Source organism: Mustela lutreola, chromosome 2 (genome assembly GCF_030435805.1).
Source record: "Mustela lutreola isolate mMusLut2 chromosome 2, mMusLut2.pri, whole genome shotgun sequence".
In the NCBI taxonomy this organism is placed as follows: Eukaryota; Metazoa; Chordata; class Mammalia; order Carnivora; family Mustelidae; genus Mustela; species Mustela lutreola.
In genome coordinates, this window is record NC_081291.1 from 222,401,125 (window position 1) to 222,415,545 (window position 14,421).

Sequence of the window (14,421 nt, forward strand, 5' to 3'; positions counted from 1 at the left end):
GACGCCTTCTTCCGTTGGGGCGAAAGACACGCGAAAGACATGAGAAGTGCTATGCGTGCTGGAATGGGCAGAATGTGCCCACACTGTCCTCGGAGCTGAGGGAGGCCGTGCCCAGGGCGGGCACCATGGCCCCTTTGCCCTGTGCCCACACTGTGTGCGCGTCTGTGTCTCCCCTCTGCTCAGCCCACGCGGCCGCCTTTCGCTGGCTGCCCTTTTGCCTTCCTGCCCGTTTCTACTGATTGCCTGGGATCCTCGGCTAGGGGAGTGGGTGTTGTTACGTGTTGTCACGTCTGTGACTAGAGGGCACGAGGTGAAAACATGTGGTGGGACAAGGGCCATGGGACGCACGTGTCTGCCGGTCAGTGGCTCCGAGGCCCTCTGGGCTCCGCTCTCACCTGCTGGGTGGGGGCCGCTGCCTGGGAGACAGCGGGGTCCGTAGTGAGACTGCGGAGGGCGCCGCCCCCACGGGTGAGCTCGTGGGGCCCAGCCCACCCCCTCTGAGGTCGGCACGTTGTTTATCCATAAGACCTTTGGGTATTTTGTCCATCTGAAGTCGCGAGCCACTTGCGTATGTCGTGATTTTCTGTGCTTTCTAACGTTATTTTTCCATTGTTTAAAAGCTTCAGTTGCAGTTAAACCAAGATCTGAGCATCTTGCATCAAGATGACGGCTCCTCTAAGAATAAACGGGGTGTTCTGCCGAAGCATGCCACCAACGTGATGCGATCGTGGCTCTTCCAGCACATAGGGGTGAGAGCGCGGGGACCCCGGCAGCAGCGCCCTGGGCGCTTCCCCTCCACTTCCACTCTGCGGAGAGCGCACTGTGCGTCGGGCCTGGCTGTCCTGGCTGACTGTGTCAGTGTTGGGGGGGACGTGGGACAGAGGAGGGTGACCACGCTCTGGGGGCTCTGCCTCAGGGGCTTAGTCGGGAGGGCCCCGCTGCCAACCAGGGAGTCCTCTCCACTCCTGCTAATCACCTCCGTGCTGCGAAGGGTGACCCAGTGAGCTGAGGTTCGAGAAGTGGGCAGAGAGAAGAGTTTGGGCAAAACCTGGAAAAACAGTGACATCTTAGATATTGGATTTGAGCAGAGGGTGTGGTAAGGTCAAAGACTGAGCTGTGGACAGAGGGGCCGGCACACGAGCTTGTTGAACTTGAGATTGCGTCTGGCCCCGCAGACAGACCGGGCGCACACACGTTGTGTCTGCGCACCTGTTCGCTCCCCCAGGTCGCGACCACACCTTCTCTGCGGGGGTGTCCCGACTAAGCAAGCACATGCTCGCTCGCCCATTTACTGGGCAAGACGTGCTTCTCACGAGTTGAGACCCTCAGGCCTCATGCTGCTGCTGAACTTCGGGGACGCATGTGACCCTGAGCAGCCTGGGGGACCACCCGGTCTGGTGACCAGGGTCAGGAAGGGCCAGATTGGCTTTTAGGGGAGTGTGCAGTGAGACTGAGGCAGGAAAGTGGCCACTGCCTGTCCTGTCCAGGCGGACAGAGAAGCCTGCAGGGGCGTGTGGGCACAGATGCAGTGGCCTTTCTGTACCCGGAGGGTTGGAAGGTTGTTGGGTCCATGGTCAAAGGAGCGAGACTGATACAAAGTGAAGGTCCAGCAAAGCTTTATTTCGTGCCAAGCATCGAGAATCAAACTGACCGGCCAGGGCTGTCTCTTACAAAGAGGCGACCCCTCCCAGCCTCACAGACTAACTTTTATAGAGCAGAGGCCCTGTGGTCGAGCCTGGCCACACACAGGTGGCCGATTGAATCACAGTTCACCCATAGTAGCTATTTGAACTAGCCTACCACTCTGGTCAGAATTGGTGCCCAAAAGGCAGGGCCCACATTCTCGGGTGGTTAGGGAGGTGCTTTCCTGATGGGATGTCTCCACCTGGCTTGACTCAGCCTTGTCTTCTGGGCTCTGTCACCTCCCCCTGACCTGACACGTCCTGCTATCTGGGCTCTGTTATCAGGGGCTGGTCAGTCGTATTTTACTGGTTTCCTAGACTTGTTTCTATGGACGTTCCTCTTGCGGGGGGCAGGGTCGATCTAAGTTTACTGCATAAACAACAGAATGGCTCGCTCTGGCTAAGTAGGCCCTTACAAAAGTCAGGAGGCCCAGCGGGGGCCACCCGGCAGCCACGGGAGCCAGCTCTGTGGCCGGCGCTCGCCTTCCTCCGCAGCCCCGGCCGCCTGCTGCTCCCGACTGCCGCGCAGTGTCGGCAGCTCTGCCCCTTGGCCTCCCTGGCCCCCGCTCGTGTCTCTGGTTGCCACCTGCTCCCTCCGCAGCCCGCCCCGCTCGTCTGCAGCCCGTTGCCCCGTGGCTGTCAGCGGGGAGTCCTGGTGCCCCCCTCCGCACCCACCCCAGGGCCGGCCGGTTGCCTGAGCCCCGGGCCTCCATGTATTCCCAGTGCCGGTCTCCGTCCTCGCCCTGACTCACGCCGGGCTGGCACCAGTCTCTGTCACCCTCTGCCTTCCGGGCTTCAGCCTGTGTCACTGCCGACCAGCACCCCCTTCTCTCTCACTGATGCCAGGCTCCTTCCCCGAGAGATAGCAGTCGGAGGAGCCGCCGACTCCAGACGTGGAACGGGCACGGGATGTCACTGAGCAGTTTTGGGGTGGGGACAGGACCTCTCTTCCTTTCCCTGGGGGGAAGGCCCTCAGGGAGCCCAGGCCAGCCCGCCTGGGGCGCTAGGACCCCCCGCTCCTCTCCTCTCCCGCTCTGCCATGCAGTCCCTGTGTGAGGGCCACGGCAGCACGGGTCTGGGGACGACAGTGCCGTCTCTGAGTGGTGCGGCCGCACCTGGACAGTTGTCCTAAAAGGAAAAGGTGTTATGGGTACAGTGGTTCAGCGACGTTCGTCCTACTGGTGGGAAGACTCGGTTTGTGGTTTCGGGCCCATCTGTTTGCTGGGAAGTTACACAGCTAGTTCCCGTGGGACATGAGGGCTGGGGCGCCCGGCAGACCCAGGCAGAGGGGGGCGAATGAGACAGCAGGGTCCCCCAGCCCTGTCCCCCCGGGAGAGTGCCACCGTGTAGCGTGTCTGCGCTCTAGGAGCACAGACAGTGTCCTTGAATGTTTTCATGATTCCTAGAACAATAAACTCTCCTCACAGGTTGAAGTAAAATGTTCCCCTTTGTCCCCCCTTATGAGGCGTTTTCTGCCTCTTCTGGCCCTGGTTTCTTCGGAACACAGCCCTCTCGGCAGCCTCCCTGGCCTGGGGCGACGGTGGTTCTGCCACACAGCAGGGTTGGTCCTGCTTAGTGCACTTGGCTTTCCTGCCCCCTTTGCTCTCACGGGCTCCTCACCGGCCGGCGCGGCGCTCCCATCCCCGCACGCTCCGCCCCAGGGCCCCGTGCGGTCGCCGCCTGTCCGAGGGAACAGACACCGCTGGGGAGGCCGCTCTGGCCCGAACCGTGGTCCCTGTGGTCCTGGTCATGTGAAGCGACGGCTGCCCACGCCGAGTGTTACTCGCGGTAGCTTCTGCCCCCCGTGTCCTCCGGGGTCCCGGGCCATCTGGAATCAGGGACTCTGGGGAGGCAGGCTTTAGACCCCGTGTCCTCCGGCTTCTGTGTGTGGACAGTGACCAGCCGGAGAGAAGGCGCTTGTTACCGTAGATAGAAGAGATTCCTTTGGTCCTTCTGTCGGTTTTGATATGTACCTTCCGGTTTAATTCTGCTTTTTCAAGTGGAGTGTTTTCATCATACGAGGAAGAGGAGTGTAACAGGTGCTCCCGCCCCATCCCTGGGCGCGGCTCTTCACGGACCCCGCATGCTGACCTGGCCCTGGGCAGGTCCTGAACCGCCAGCCGTGCACCCCCGTGTGCCTTTCCTCTCCCAATGCCTGGGACGGAAGCATGTCGCCCTGTGGGTCAGGCTGGGAGCCGCCGGCCCCGCCCCTTCCCTGTGTCCCCTACTTACCCAGCTGGAGGATGGGGACTGTGTGTGCTTTCCGGCCTCGGCTTCCTCGTCTGTACGACGAAAGTCACTGTGTGTGATGCCCGTGCTGTGGCTTGCTGGGTCCGAACGCCATCGTGTGCCTCGGTGAAGCGGCCCCTCCAGGACAGCAGGGCGCGGCTCTCGGTGGGCCTGGCACCCTCGCCTCGTCTCTGAGCCGCTCACTTGGTCTCGCCTCGGCCTGCGCGGTGTCTGCCGCGTGCTCGGGCGGTGCGGGGGGACGTCCTGCGACACGGTTCTAAAGTGAAATCGTAAGACTAATGAGGTTTTGGCAGGAAGTGCTATTGCTACTTACCATTTTTTCGGTAAGGATTCTTTGTATCTTTCTATACTACCTAGGTAAGCTCGAGTCCTTTTAATCCCCGCCGGTGATGCTAACCCTTCTTTTTATTTCTAGCACCCCTACCCGACAGAAGATGAGAAGAAACAGATTGCTGCTCAGACGAACTTGACACTACTCCAAGTGAACAACTGGTAAGAGCCGCCCGCCCTCCGGCACGGTGCCACTCCCCGTGATGGAAGCCTCGAGAATCCGCTAATAAGTAGTGGGATTGGTTGAAGATGGCTGAGTCCTTTTAACGGGTGGCACTGTGTCCCCAGAGTGCCAGAACTGGTGGTAGGATATTTGAGAATAGGTCAGCACACACTTTCAACTTAAACCTTTCATCCTCGCTACGGACTTTCCTCTGCAGCCTACTCATCCGGTTAGAGACGTGCTTCTCCGAGGGCGCCTGGTGGCTCCGTCGGCTAAGCATCCGACTCTTGATTTCGGCTCAGGTCGTGATCCTCGCGGTCATGGGATCGAGCCCCGCGTTGGGCTCCGCACTGGGCATGGAGCCCGCTTGAGACTCTTCCTCTCCCTTTGCCTGCCCCCAACCGCTTGCATCTGGCCACACAGTCTCCAAAAAAAGTTTCTCCATTGTGGGTCACCACTACGCCCGAGCCTCGCATTCATTCAGAAACATGATGTGTCTGGCGATGGGCTTCCCTGGGCGGTGCCTGGCGGCGATGAGGCGTCCTGACCCCTGCTGCCCCTCCCGCCCCTGCAGCTGCCCCACCTTTGTCCCTTTGTTCAACTCTGAGTCGGGGAGGCGGCCCCTCTGCTGTCCGTATGGTGGTCCCACCCCCACAGCAGGACGCGGGGTCCTAGGAGGAAATGCCCGGGATTGGTTGACTTCACGAATAAAGTAGCCTGTTGTAATTTTGGTGTCACATGCTACGGTGGACGCTTGGACCCCGACCACGTGCACTCCCCTGAGAACACAGCTGCTGACGTGACGGAGGGCGTTAAGGTCTAGGGTGCACCTGAGGCTGTGCGCGTCTGTCGTCAGTCTCTTGTTCCCACTCAGGAGCGGGAAACAGGATCGGGTAATAAAACGGGCGTCCGTAAAAGGAAGCACAGACTCTACCACTTGTAAACACTGTTCTCTTTTTTTTTTTTTAAAGATTTTATTTATTTATTTGACAGACAGAGATCACAAGTAGGCAGAGAGGCAGACAGAGAGAGAGGAGGAAGCAGGCTCCCCGCTGAGCAGAGAGCCCGATGCGGGGCTCGATCCCAGAACCCTGAGATCATGACCTGAGCCGAAGGCAGCGGCTTAACCCACTGAGCCACCCAGGTGCCCCGACACTGTTCTCTTTTTTTTTTTTATTAGAAGATTTTATTTATTTATTTGAGAGAGAATGAGTGAGAGAGAGCATGAGAGAGGAGAAGGTCAGAGGGAGAAACAGACTCCCCAAGGATCTGGGAGCCAGATGTGGGACTCAATCCTGGAAGTCTGGGATCATGACCTGAGTCGCAGGCAGTCGCTCAACCAACTGAGCCACCCAGGCGCCCCACTGTTCTCTTTTTAACTGTTAAAATTTAAATTTTAGGGGCACCTGGGGGGCTCAGCGGGTTAAGCCTCTACCTTCTGCTCAGGTCATGATCTTGGGGTCCTGGGATCAAGCCCCTCATCGGGCTCTCTGCTCAGTGGGGAGCCTGCTTCCCCCCCCCCCCCCCCGGCCTGCCTCTCTGTCTGCTTGTGATCTCTGTCAAATAAACAAATAAAATTTTTAAAACAAAATTTACATTTGAGCAAGCTCAGGCGCCTTCCAATAGAAGTGACAGAATCTCCCAACGTACGCAGCCGTCTGGGCAGGACGGACGGGTATGCTTCGGTCGCACTGAGTATCTGTAGCCTTGCGTTTGGGCCATTGTTGGAGCCTTGGGGACCAAGAATACAGTCGTTGGATTATTTCCTATTAAATCTTTTAAACAGCATTCACAAAAAAAAAAAATTCACCTGTATTGTCGCTGTGACGTTTGCAATGGTCCAGTACCTTCCATTCCCTGGTGCATCCTGGACGCTGTCCATCTCGGTTTAGTCCTAAGGACGGTCGGCTGATTGGAGCTGGACGTTAGAGTCCCTTCTCCGGACAGCCCGATGCCGCTTGTTGCTGGTCAGCCTTCTTCTTTTCCTCATCTGTTAACTTCCTCGAGCTCCCTAACTTGCTGTTCTGTCACATTGCCAGAATTTTCTGATCCGGAAGGTTTGACACCCGCTTTTAAGGCTTTTTTTTTTTTTTTTTTAAAGATTCTATTTATTTATTTTACAGACAGAAATCACAAGTAGGCAGAGAGAGAGGGAAACGGGCTCCCCGCGGAGCAGAGAGCCCGATGTGGGGCTCGATCCCAGGACCCCGGGATCATGACCTGAGCCAAAGGCAGAGGCCTTAACCCACTGAGCCACCCAGGCGACCCTGCTTTTAAGTTTTACATTAATAACAGTTTACTAGCACGATTAGCATAAAGTTTCTAAAACCTTTTCATCTTCGTAGCTACTTTTACTTTGTGTGACTTTGTTTCCTTTGACGTTTAAAAAAATCCCACGCTGGGCTGACCTTGAGCACCCCCTCAGCTTGTGCCCCTGCCACCTGGCGGTTCTGAGTGAGGAGGCTGGCGAGGCAGATGCTGAGACGCAGCAGTGGGCTTCCGTCTGCAGGCAGTGGCGGGGGTCAGCGCCGAGCTGGGGGCTGCCAGGGCTCCCCTGTGACGACCGCTGCCCCCCGTGCTTGTGCTCCAGGGACCAGATCACGGCCTGCGGCTGCGGCTTCTGTCCCCTCCTTTCCACTGGAGAATGTTGCAAATGCTAGGATTTTAGGTTTAAGTCATCTGTGCACCCGGCGTCAGGCTCGCTCCCGGTGGAGACAGTGAGTGGCGCGCTCTAACTGGGCCATCCAGGCGCCCCGTGAGTGTCCCTATGTTCATGTGGCCTGGGAGCAGGTGCGCCCTAGTTCTGCTTTGCACCTGGGCGCCTGGAGAGCGGGGTGTGGCGGCAGACCAGCGCAGAGCCCCAGTCTCCGTGGAGCTTGTCTTTCTCTGACACCCAAACACGAATCCTCGCCCTCATGAGGACCCTCTGCTGAGGGTGAGCGGGCTCGGCCCCAGTGAGAGGTAACCCCCTCCTCGCCATACTCCTAGAGGAGGAACTGCTCCTAGGCTTGGCAGGTGCAGCTGTGTCCTCCTCCGAGTGTTCGGTCAGAACAGCTGCCGGCTTCTGGAGGGCAGGGGTGGTGGTCCAGAACTCTGCTCCCCTCCCAGACCCGGGGGCACCGGCTGGGTGTGGGGAAGGTGCCGGCCGAAGAAGGCAGACTTTCCAGGCACATACTTAAAGTCATATTCCCGCGTGGGACCGTGCGCTCCTGCCACTCTGCTCGTGTGGGATCTGGTCCCCGCTGGGGCTGCTGGGTCCCGTCTGGGTCCCCGGGGGCGCTGTCGCAGCACCCGCACAGCTGAGGGATTTCAGACAGGGGCCCCTCCATAACTAGCCTGTTCCTTGGGGTGTCGAGGGCCCACTCCGACCCTACAGCTGCCCACATGGAGGTGACCACGAATAGACGGAGCACCGTCTGCCCCGGGAGGGTCGGGACTGTGGGGTCGTGCTCCTGGCGGTCCAGGATGTGCTCAGCGGGAGGGCTGTGGGAGGCCGTAGGAGGGCCCGCCTAGTGACCGCTTCCCTGGGTTGCCCTCCACGCCCAGGTTCATCAACGCCAGAAGACGGATTCTTCAGCCCATGCTGGATTCTAGCTGTTCAGAAACTCCAAAAACTAAGAAGAAAACTGCTCAGAACAGACCGGTCCAGAGGTTTTGGCCTGACTCCATTGCCTCCGGAGCCGCGCAGCCGCCCCCCAGCGAGCTGGCCATGTCTGAAGGTGGGCCACGGGGTGCTGGGGGCGGGGCGGGGGGGCGGAGCCCTGAGCTCCAGCTGTGCAGAGCTGCCGTGTTGACCTTATCCGCAGAGCCCCGTGACGGAGGCCTGGAGTCCCGACTGTGTTCTGTTCCTCGTTCCCCTCCGTGTGTTTCTCTTCCCTCGGGCTTCAGTGCGCAGCGGGGAGCTGTCCCCCCTCACCACCTGCCGTTCTGCCTTTTTTTTTTTCTTAAACGTCGGGGAGCCCCCGCGGCCCTGGTCCTGCTGTCGCTGGTCCCCTTCTGACCCGTTCCTCTCCCTGCCTGATCTGTGTTTTCCAGGCAGCTTTATGCTGGCGACAGCTCTCCAACGTTTGGCTCGTTTGGGTCTGCGTGTCCTTGCGTGTGTATAATGGGTGTTATTAGCTCATTCCTACTTTCTCGGGCGTATTTTCCTCAGCCGCATACTGTTGCTACGTCGGGAAACTTGGGGGCCCAAATACCTGCTCTGTCGCCCCTCCCCCACCCCTTCCGGGACCGCCGTTGTCCATCTGTCCTTACTGGTGTGCTTTCCTGCGTTTGGGATTCTGTTTCTTGTTTCCACTGTCTTGATGGCTCCTGTGTCTGTCTTTGGGCATCACTGAGCTCGTCTTCTGTGGCTGACCTGCCACCGGGCCCACCGCGGGTGTGTTTTGGGGAGACATTGTCCTGCTCATCTCCAGAAGTTCCGGAGAAGTCTTTTCTGCCTCTCGTGGCTCCGCTTCCTAGAACACAGTCCGAGGAACTGTTCTGACGCCCTCCGCTGCCTCTAACATCTCTGTCCTGCGCTTTCCGTTGGCTGACTTTTGTCCTCACTGAGGGTCGTCTCCCTGCTGGCGCGTGCCTGGGAACCTTGCTTGGACTGACGCCAGGCCCTGTGAGTGTCGCCTGGCTGGGGGCGGGGCTTCTGCACGGCCGCGTGTCCTCCTGAGCCGCGTCCTACCACGGACGCTACTGGGGACGGTTTTTGTGACTGGTCCTCATTTGGTGACCCAGGGGCGCTCAGTCCTGGGCTGACTGCGCAAACCAAGGCAGGACTTTCGATTGCCCCCCTTCTCCGGGCCCCCGCCCCCCGTGCATTCAGCGCTCAGAGGCCTGGACAGCATCCTTGAGTCTTCTCACAGGCTTCTCTCCCAGGGCTGGACTGTGTCCCCCATGCGTGTGCGGACCCATCCTCCGCCCAGTGTACGCGGGGCTCCCACAGCCGAGCTGGCCAGAGGGCTGGGCTGGGCTCTCCATGCTGTGCTGTAAACCAGGCTTGACTTTGTTTCCCGGTTGTGGTGCGTGCGTTTACAGCTGGGCCTTCACGGTTTGGGTTTTGATACACAGTGGTCTTCAATTTTTATTTAAGTAATTTGTGTTTTCAGGTCCTGTTTTCTCTTTTAATCCAAGAATTAGTTAGGGAGGTATTAGTTCTCTCTCCCTCCGCCCCGCCTTGCCTCCTTGGAAAAGACAATCCCTGCATATCGGGGTAGAAGTTCACACAGAACTCTCCAGTGGAAAGTGATTTTCCCTCCATCCTGGCCCCCGATCCTCTCCAGAAACCGTCCTCAGTTTCTGTCTGAGCTCCCAGGGCGCCCCTGACACGACCCGCTGTGCGGAGACCACAGGGCCTGAGTGAAGCTCTTTAAAAGGGTTTCCCCGATTTGACCTGCGACGCAGTCTCCTCCTATGTCCGGAGGCTTTCCCAGACGAGCGCACGAGGCCCCCGTGTGTGAGTGACGCAGGGCACCTCGCGGTCCTGCAGCTTCTGTCCCTCGGCTGCTAGGCCGGAAGGCGCACGGGGACGGGCGTGTGAGAGGGCTCGTGGCCTCTTCTGTTCTGCTCGTGATGCTGCTTTCCGCCCCATGCCCCTGTGTTCTTGTCGTCCTGACCCGAGGCCTCGCGTAGACCAGGAGCGTTGAGAGCGTGTTAGCGAAGGAAGGGCTGAGGCGGATCCTAGAGGCCGTTTCCCAGCCCCTGTGGAGCGCCCCAGAACTGGAGGTCACATAAGCAGGCAGCGCCCCGCCGCGTGACGGAGCGTCTCCCTGCGTGGAGCTGATTTTCCCCTCCTGCCGCAGGAGCCGTCGTGACCATCACCGCGCCCGTGAGCATGAGCGTGGACAGCCTCCAGTCCCTGTCCTCGGACGGCGCCACCCTGGCGGTGCAGCAGGTCATGATGGCGGAGCAGAGTGAGGACGAGTCCGTGGACAGCACAGGGGACAGTGGGGCCGCGCTGGGCCCCGCCCACATCAGCGGCCTCGTCCTGGAGAACAGCGACTCCCTGCAGTAGGCCCCCGCGCGGCCCAGAACCGTGGGGGGGCCGGCCTGACTTCTTACAGTTTGCACGGCAAACCTTTTACACAGTTTTATTCTACTATGTTTTATATGTAGATAGAGAAGAACGCACTTTTGTATTTCATAGGACGCTTCAAGAGCATCTCTGCTGGTGCAGCGACTTCTTTCGAGCGTGCGCGTGTGTGTGTGTGTGCGCGCGTGTGGGTTTTTAAGGAAATTCTTTAAAGGTTTAACGCTAAGAATGTGATGAGTGGCGAACACCCCTGTGAGCCCTGAATTAGATTAAGGAATAGTGCTGCCATTTTCTAAAAAACGACGCAGTTTTAACTTAGTTCTGTGGCTGAAGCAGGTTTCAGTGGGCTGATCTCTCTGTGCGGCCCACGGATTCGAAAGAAGCTTCTGCGTCTTACAGCTGCCAGTGCCAGGTGGACGCCGCACGGTGGCAAAGTGGGCGTGGCTCCGCGGTGGGCCCTCTGAGCACACGTAGGTTCTCGCACATTCCGTGAGCCTGTTTCATTTGCTATAGATGAAAAAAAAACTCCTATTTTTACCTTGCTGGAATTATTGGATAAAAAACTATTTTTATAAATTCGTTATGAATTGGATGACTATATTGAGGATAAAATTTCTAGAGGACAAACAATACATGCTTACTACTTCAATTTGGAATGTTGTGAACTGACCAAATTTCATGAACCTGCCCAAAGTTAGCTCGCATTCCATGGTTCTCTGCTGTCCCAGGCGGGTGGTTCGTATTTACAACTATGAAGGAAGCAGCTGTTGAATGGAATTTTGGTGCCTGCGAATTTCAGTTGCGTGAATGCTCACGTCACATCTCACTCTCAATCCGGACATAGACCCGAGGGATTGCTAACAGGGCTAGTGAGTCAGGTGACGCGGCGGCCGCGACCGGAGAACAGCCACTACCTGTGTTTCTGTCTGACTGCAGTTAAATGGTCACTGCCTGAATCTGACCACAGTTAAATGGTCACGGCCTGAATCTGACTGCAGTTAAATGGTCACTGCCTGAATCTGACCGCAGTTAAATGGTCACGGCCTGAATCTGACCGCAGTTAAATGGTCACTGCCTGAATCTGACTGCAGTTAAATGGTCACTGCCTGAATCTGACTGCAGTTAAATGGTCACTGGCCCAGCTAGCTGTGTGTTGCTCTAGGACGTTTTCGTCAGCCGTGTGTTACACGTAGAATGTTCATCACAAACTAATGCAAAACGTCCTCTACCCGCTGCCTCCAAGTGAGGGCCCATAAGCCACGCTAGCTCTGTTACGTAATTAACATCTCCCCGAAGTGACCCGGGGACCCAGACCGGGGCGACAGCGTGACGGCGTACTCTCCCGCCGTCGGGCCCGGTGTCCGTTTTCCCTCCTTGTCTGTTGTTGCTTTGGCATTTCCAGAGCCCTGCCCCTCGGGCTTGCGCACACGAGATTTGGAATAATTGTAGGACTTGCGCTTCCAGGGGACAAGACAAACCAGAAGAGGAGACTGGGTTTTGTTTCCTTTGTTTTCATGTAGTTGCAAGTGGGGCTCCTTCTCAGAGCAAAACCAAGCCGCCTTGTCTCGTGAAGTCTTTACATGGTCTGACACGGGACGCCCGCGGTCCGTGTGGCCGAACGGGAGTTTGTGGCCGGGAAAGTCGCCCGTTCTCGAGGTTCGACGGCGGTAGGTGGCTGCAGACCGCGCTGATACTGAGGGACATTCAGAGCGAGGGCAGGTTTTGTTCTGCACTTGACTTCTTCCCCCCAAATTTATTGATTAAAGTTAATCACGGAAGAGCATTTCCTAGATAACTTAGAAGACAGTTAGACATACTTGGAAATTTCTCTTAAAAATATTTCAGGAGCTTTAGAAGAAAAACACAACTATTGACTCTTGGCAAGAGAATCACATTTGTAAGCAGCGGTTACATTCCTTATTTATAAATGGTTTGTAATGTTTTCAGCAAGTCTACCCCAGTTTAAAAGATGATTTTAACTTGACCTGAAGTCTGGTATTGTTGGACTTCTTGAAGCGAGGACCTGTGGAGGCCGGCCGGCTTCCTGCGGCCACAGGTCCCTGGGCCTCCTAGCCGCCCTGCTCCTTGGGTGAGCGCAGACATGCTCCTGGTGCGGACTCCCGGCTGTCCCGTCTCCCTCCCGCGCAGGGACTCCAGGGGTCACCGGATCTCTCCCTGCTCAGGGATCCTGCAAGGGGCAGCCCGGTCCAGGGCTCCTGTGCAGAGTCCCACCCCCCACTGGCCTGAGGCCTCGGGGCCCAGTGATGCCGCGCGATCCCTCTGGCTGAGCCTGGGGTTCTCGGGCTCTCCGTTCTCACTGGGCTCCAAGCACTGGGATGAGCCGTTGAGAGAGCGGCGCGGAGGTTCCAGCAGACTTCCCGGGACGCGCAGGTGCCCATGCGGGGCTGGGCATATGGCAAAGCCGACTGGGGTCAGAGAGCCGCCACCCAGCGCACTGTCTGTCCATCTGCATTGTAGAAACCTCCATCCCCAGCCCTCCGGCATTCCAGAGCAGCCGTCGAACGTTCCTTTTTGGTGAGCGGATGTGATTCTGACCTTCCACTAGAAGGTGCCTTGGATGCGTTCTGAGGCTCAGAGGAAGCCGGCCGTCCCCTCTGGGCCGCGGCTGAGCAGGGAGCCCACCAGGCTGGGCCGCTGCCCGCCCACTCCACCCGCAGTGCGCCGACTGCCGCCAGCCCAGGGAGGATGCTGAGTGAGGGGGGCGGCCTGGGGGGGCCTTCCCTGCGGGGCGAGCGGCCTGGGCTTGCCTTCTAGACACAGTCGAGCACACCCGGTCGGAGGGAGAAGGCCGTCTCTGGCCAGTAGTGACAGAAGTGACTCCACGGTCTGCCTTCGTTTTAGTTACGTTTGGTCTATGAACTGACAATCTTTAAAATGTGAATACTGTAACAATATGTTTTCTGGGATTGTTGTCTTTCAAAGGGATTTTTGTGAAGCATTTGATTTATCAAAGCAAAAAAAATTAAAAATAGAAACACGCTTTATGGATGTTTTATTTTCTAAAAGCTGATGTCACCGCAAGCTGCTTTTCCATTTTAAGTGGAACATGGACATCGTTGACAGGTTTTGTTGGTGACGTGGGGGTCGTGGGGAGCCCTGCGCTTTGTCCAGGAACGAGGAAGGAACGACCCAGACGCAGCAGTGCGCCTGCGTTTTCAGGGGTCCTCCCTTAAGTTCTGTTCCGGGGGGGGGGGGATATTGCAAAGTTTTTGTTTGTTTTTTATTGTAGTTTATCAGAAACCTAATTATTTTGGTAGGAATGAGGAAAGATTCACCAGCAAAGGGCTGCCTTCCGCAGGCGTGTCGTGAGCGGCGCCCAGCGTCGTTTTGGACGCGTCGAAGAGCCACAGTAAAACAGCGTCGGAGAACGTTTTCTTTGTAGTCCGGTGTGCTCGCACTCCCCCCAGACGGCTCACGCTTCGAGGCCAAAGTAAGCAGACGTGCGTGTTTCTAAAGGGTACACTCGAAACAGTAAGTCTCGCAGGCGATGAGAACCGGCTGTGAAACGTAGTGTTTCGGGAATCGACGGAAAATGGAGCGTCTGTGCCGCCCCTGCAGCTCCACTAGGTCGGAATTCTAACCAGGTGAGACCTCGGCCCAGTCTCTAACCCCCTCTAGGCTTCAGGTGCTTCGTTTGTAAAAGGAAGAAATTGGAGTATAAGGTTTATTCTAGCACAGAAATAGTATTTATAACTAATCCAATGCTGCCCATCCATCTACAGAGAGAAGTAAATAAGTCGTGATCTAGCGAATCCTGGAGAGAAGAAATATGCCTGGACTAGTTTTCCATTTTGTGACACCGCGCAGAGGTCAGAAGTAATGTCTACTACGTTTAGCCCCAATGCTGTGCTTAGAGACGCTCTTTAACGAAATTCTTAACACAGAGGATTTTTGCCCTTTTACAGTGAGACCCTCTTATCTTCACTAAGACCTAAGGTCTCGGTGCCATTTTT

The 14,421-nt window shown here is 57.1% G+C and overlaps 1 protein-coding gene across 5 annotated transcripts in view; it reads left to right on the forward strand.

Annotated features, from left to right (window-relative positions):
* Positions 1–13,450, forward strand: part of PKNOX1 (PBX/knotted 1 homeobox 1) — a 63,101-nt gene extending 49,651 nt beyond the window's left edge. For all 5 annotated transcript variants that reach the window (XM_059164828.1, XM_059164832.1, XM_059164830.1 and 2 more), the window contains 4 exons: positions 621–749; positions 4,348–4,424; positions 7,972–8,144; positions 10,218–13,450. In XM_059164828.1, coding sequence (XP_059020811.1) covers positions 621–749; positions 4,348–4,424; positions 7,972–8,144; positions 10,218–10,429 — 591 coding nt within the window. In that variant the 3' untranslated portion in view covers positions 10,430–13,450. The remainder of the gene's footprint in view (positions 1–620; positions 750–4,347; positions 4,425–7,971; positions 8,145–10,217) is intronic.
* The last annotated feature ends 971 nt before the right edge of the window (positions 13,451–14,421 follow it).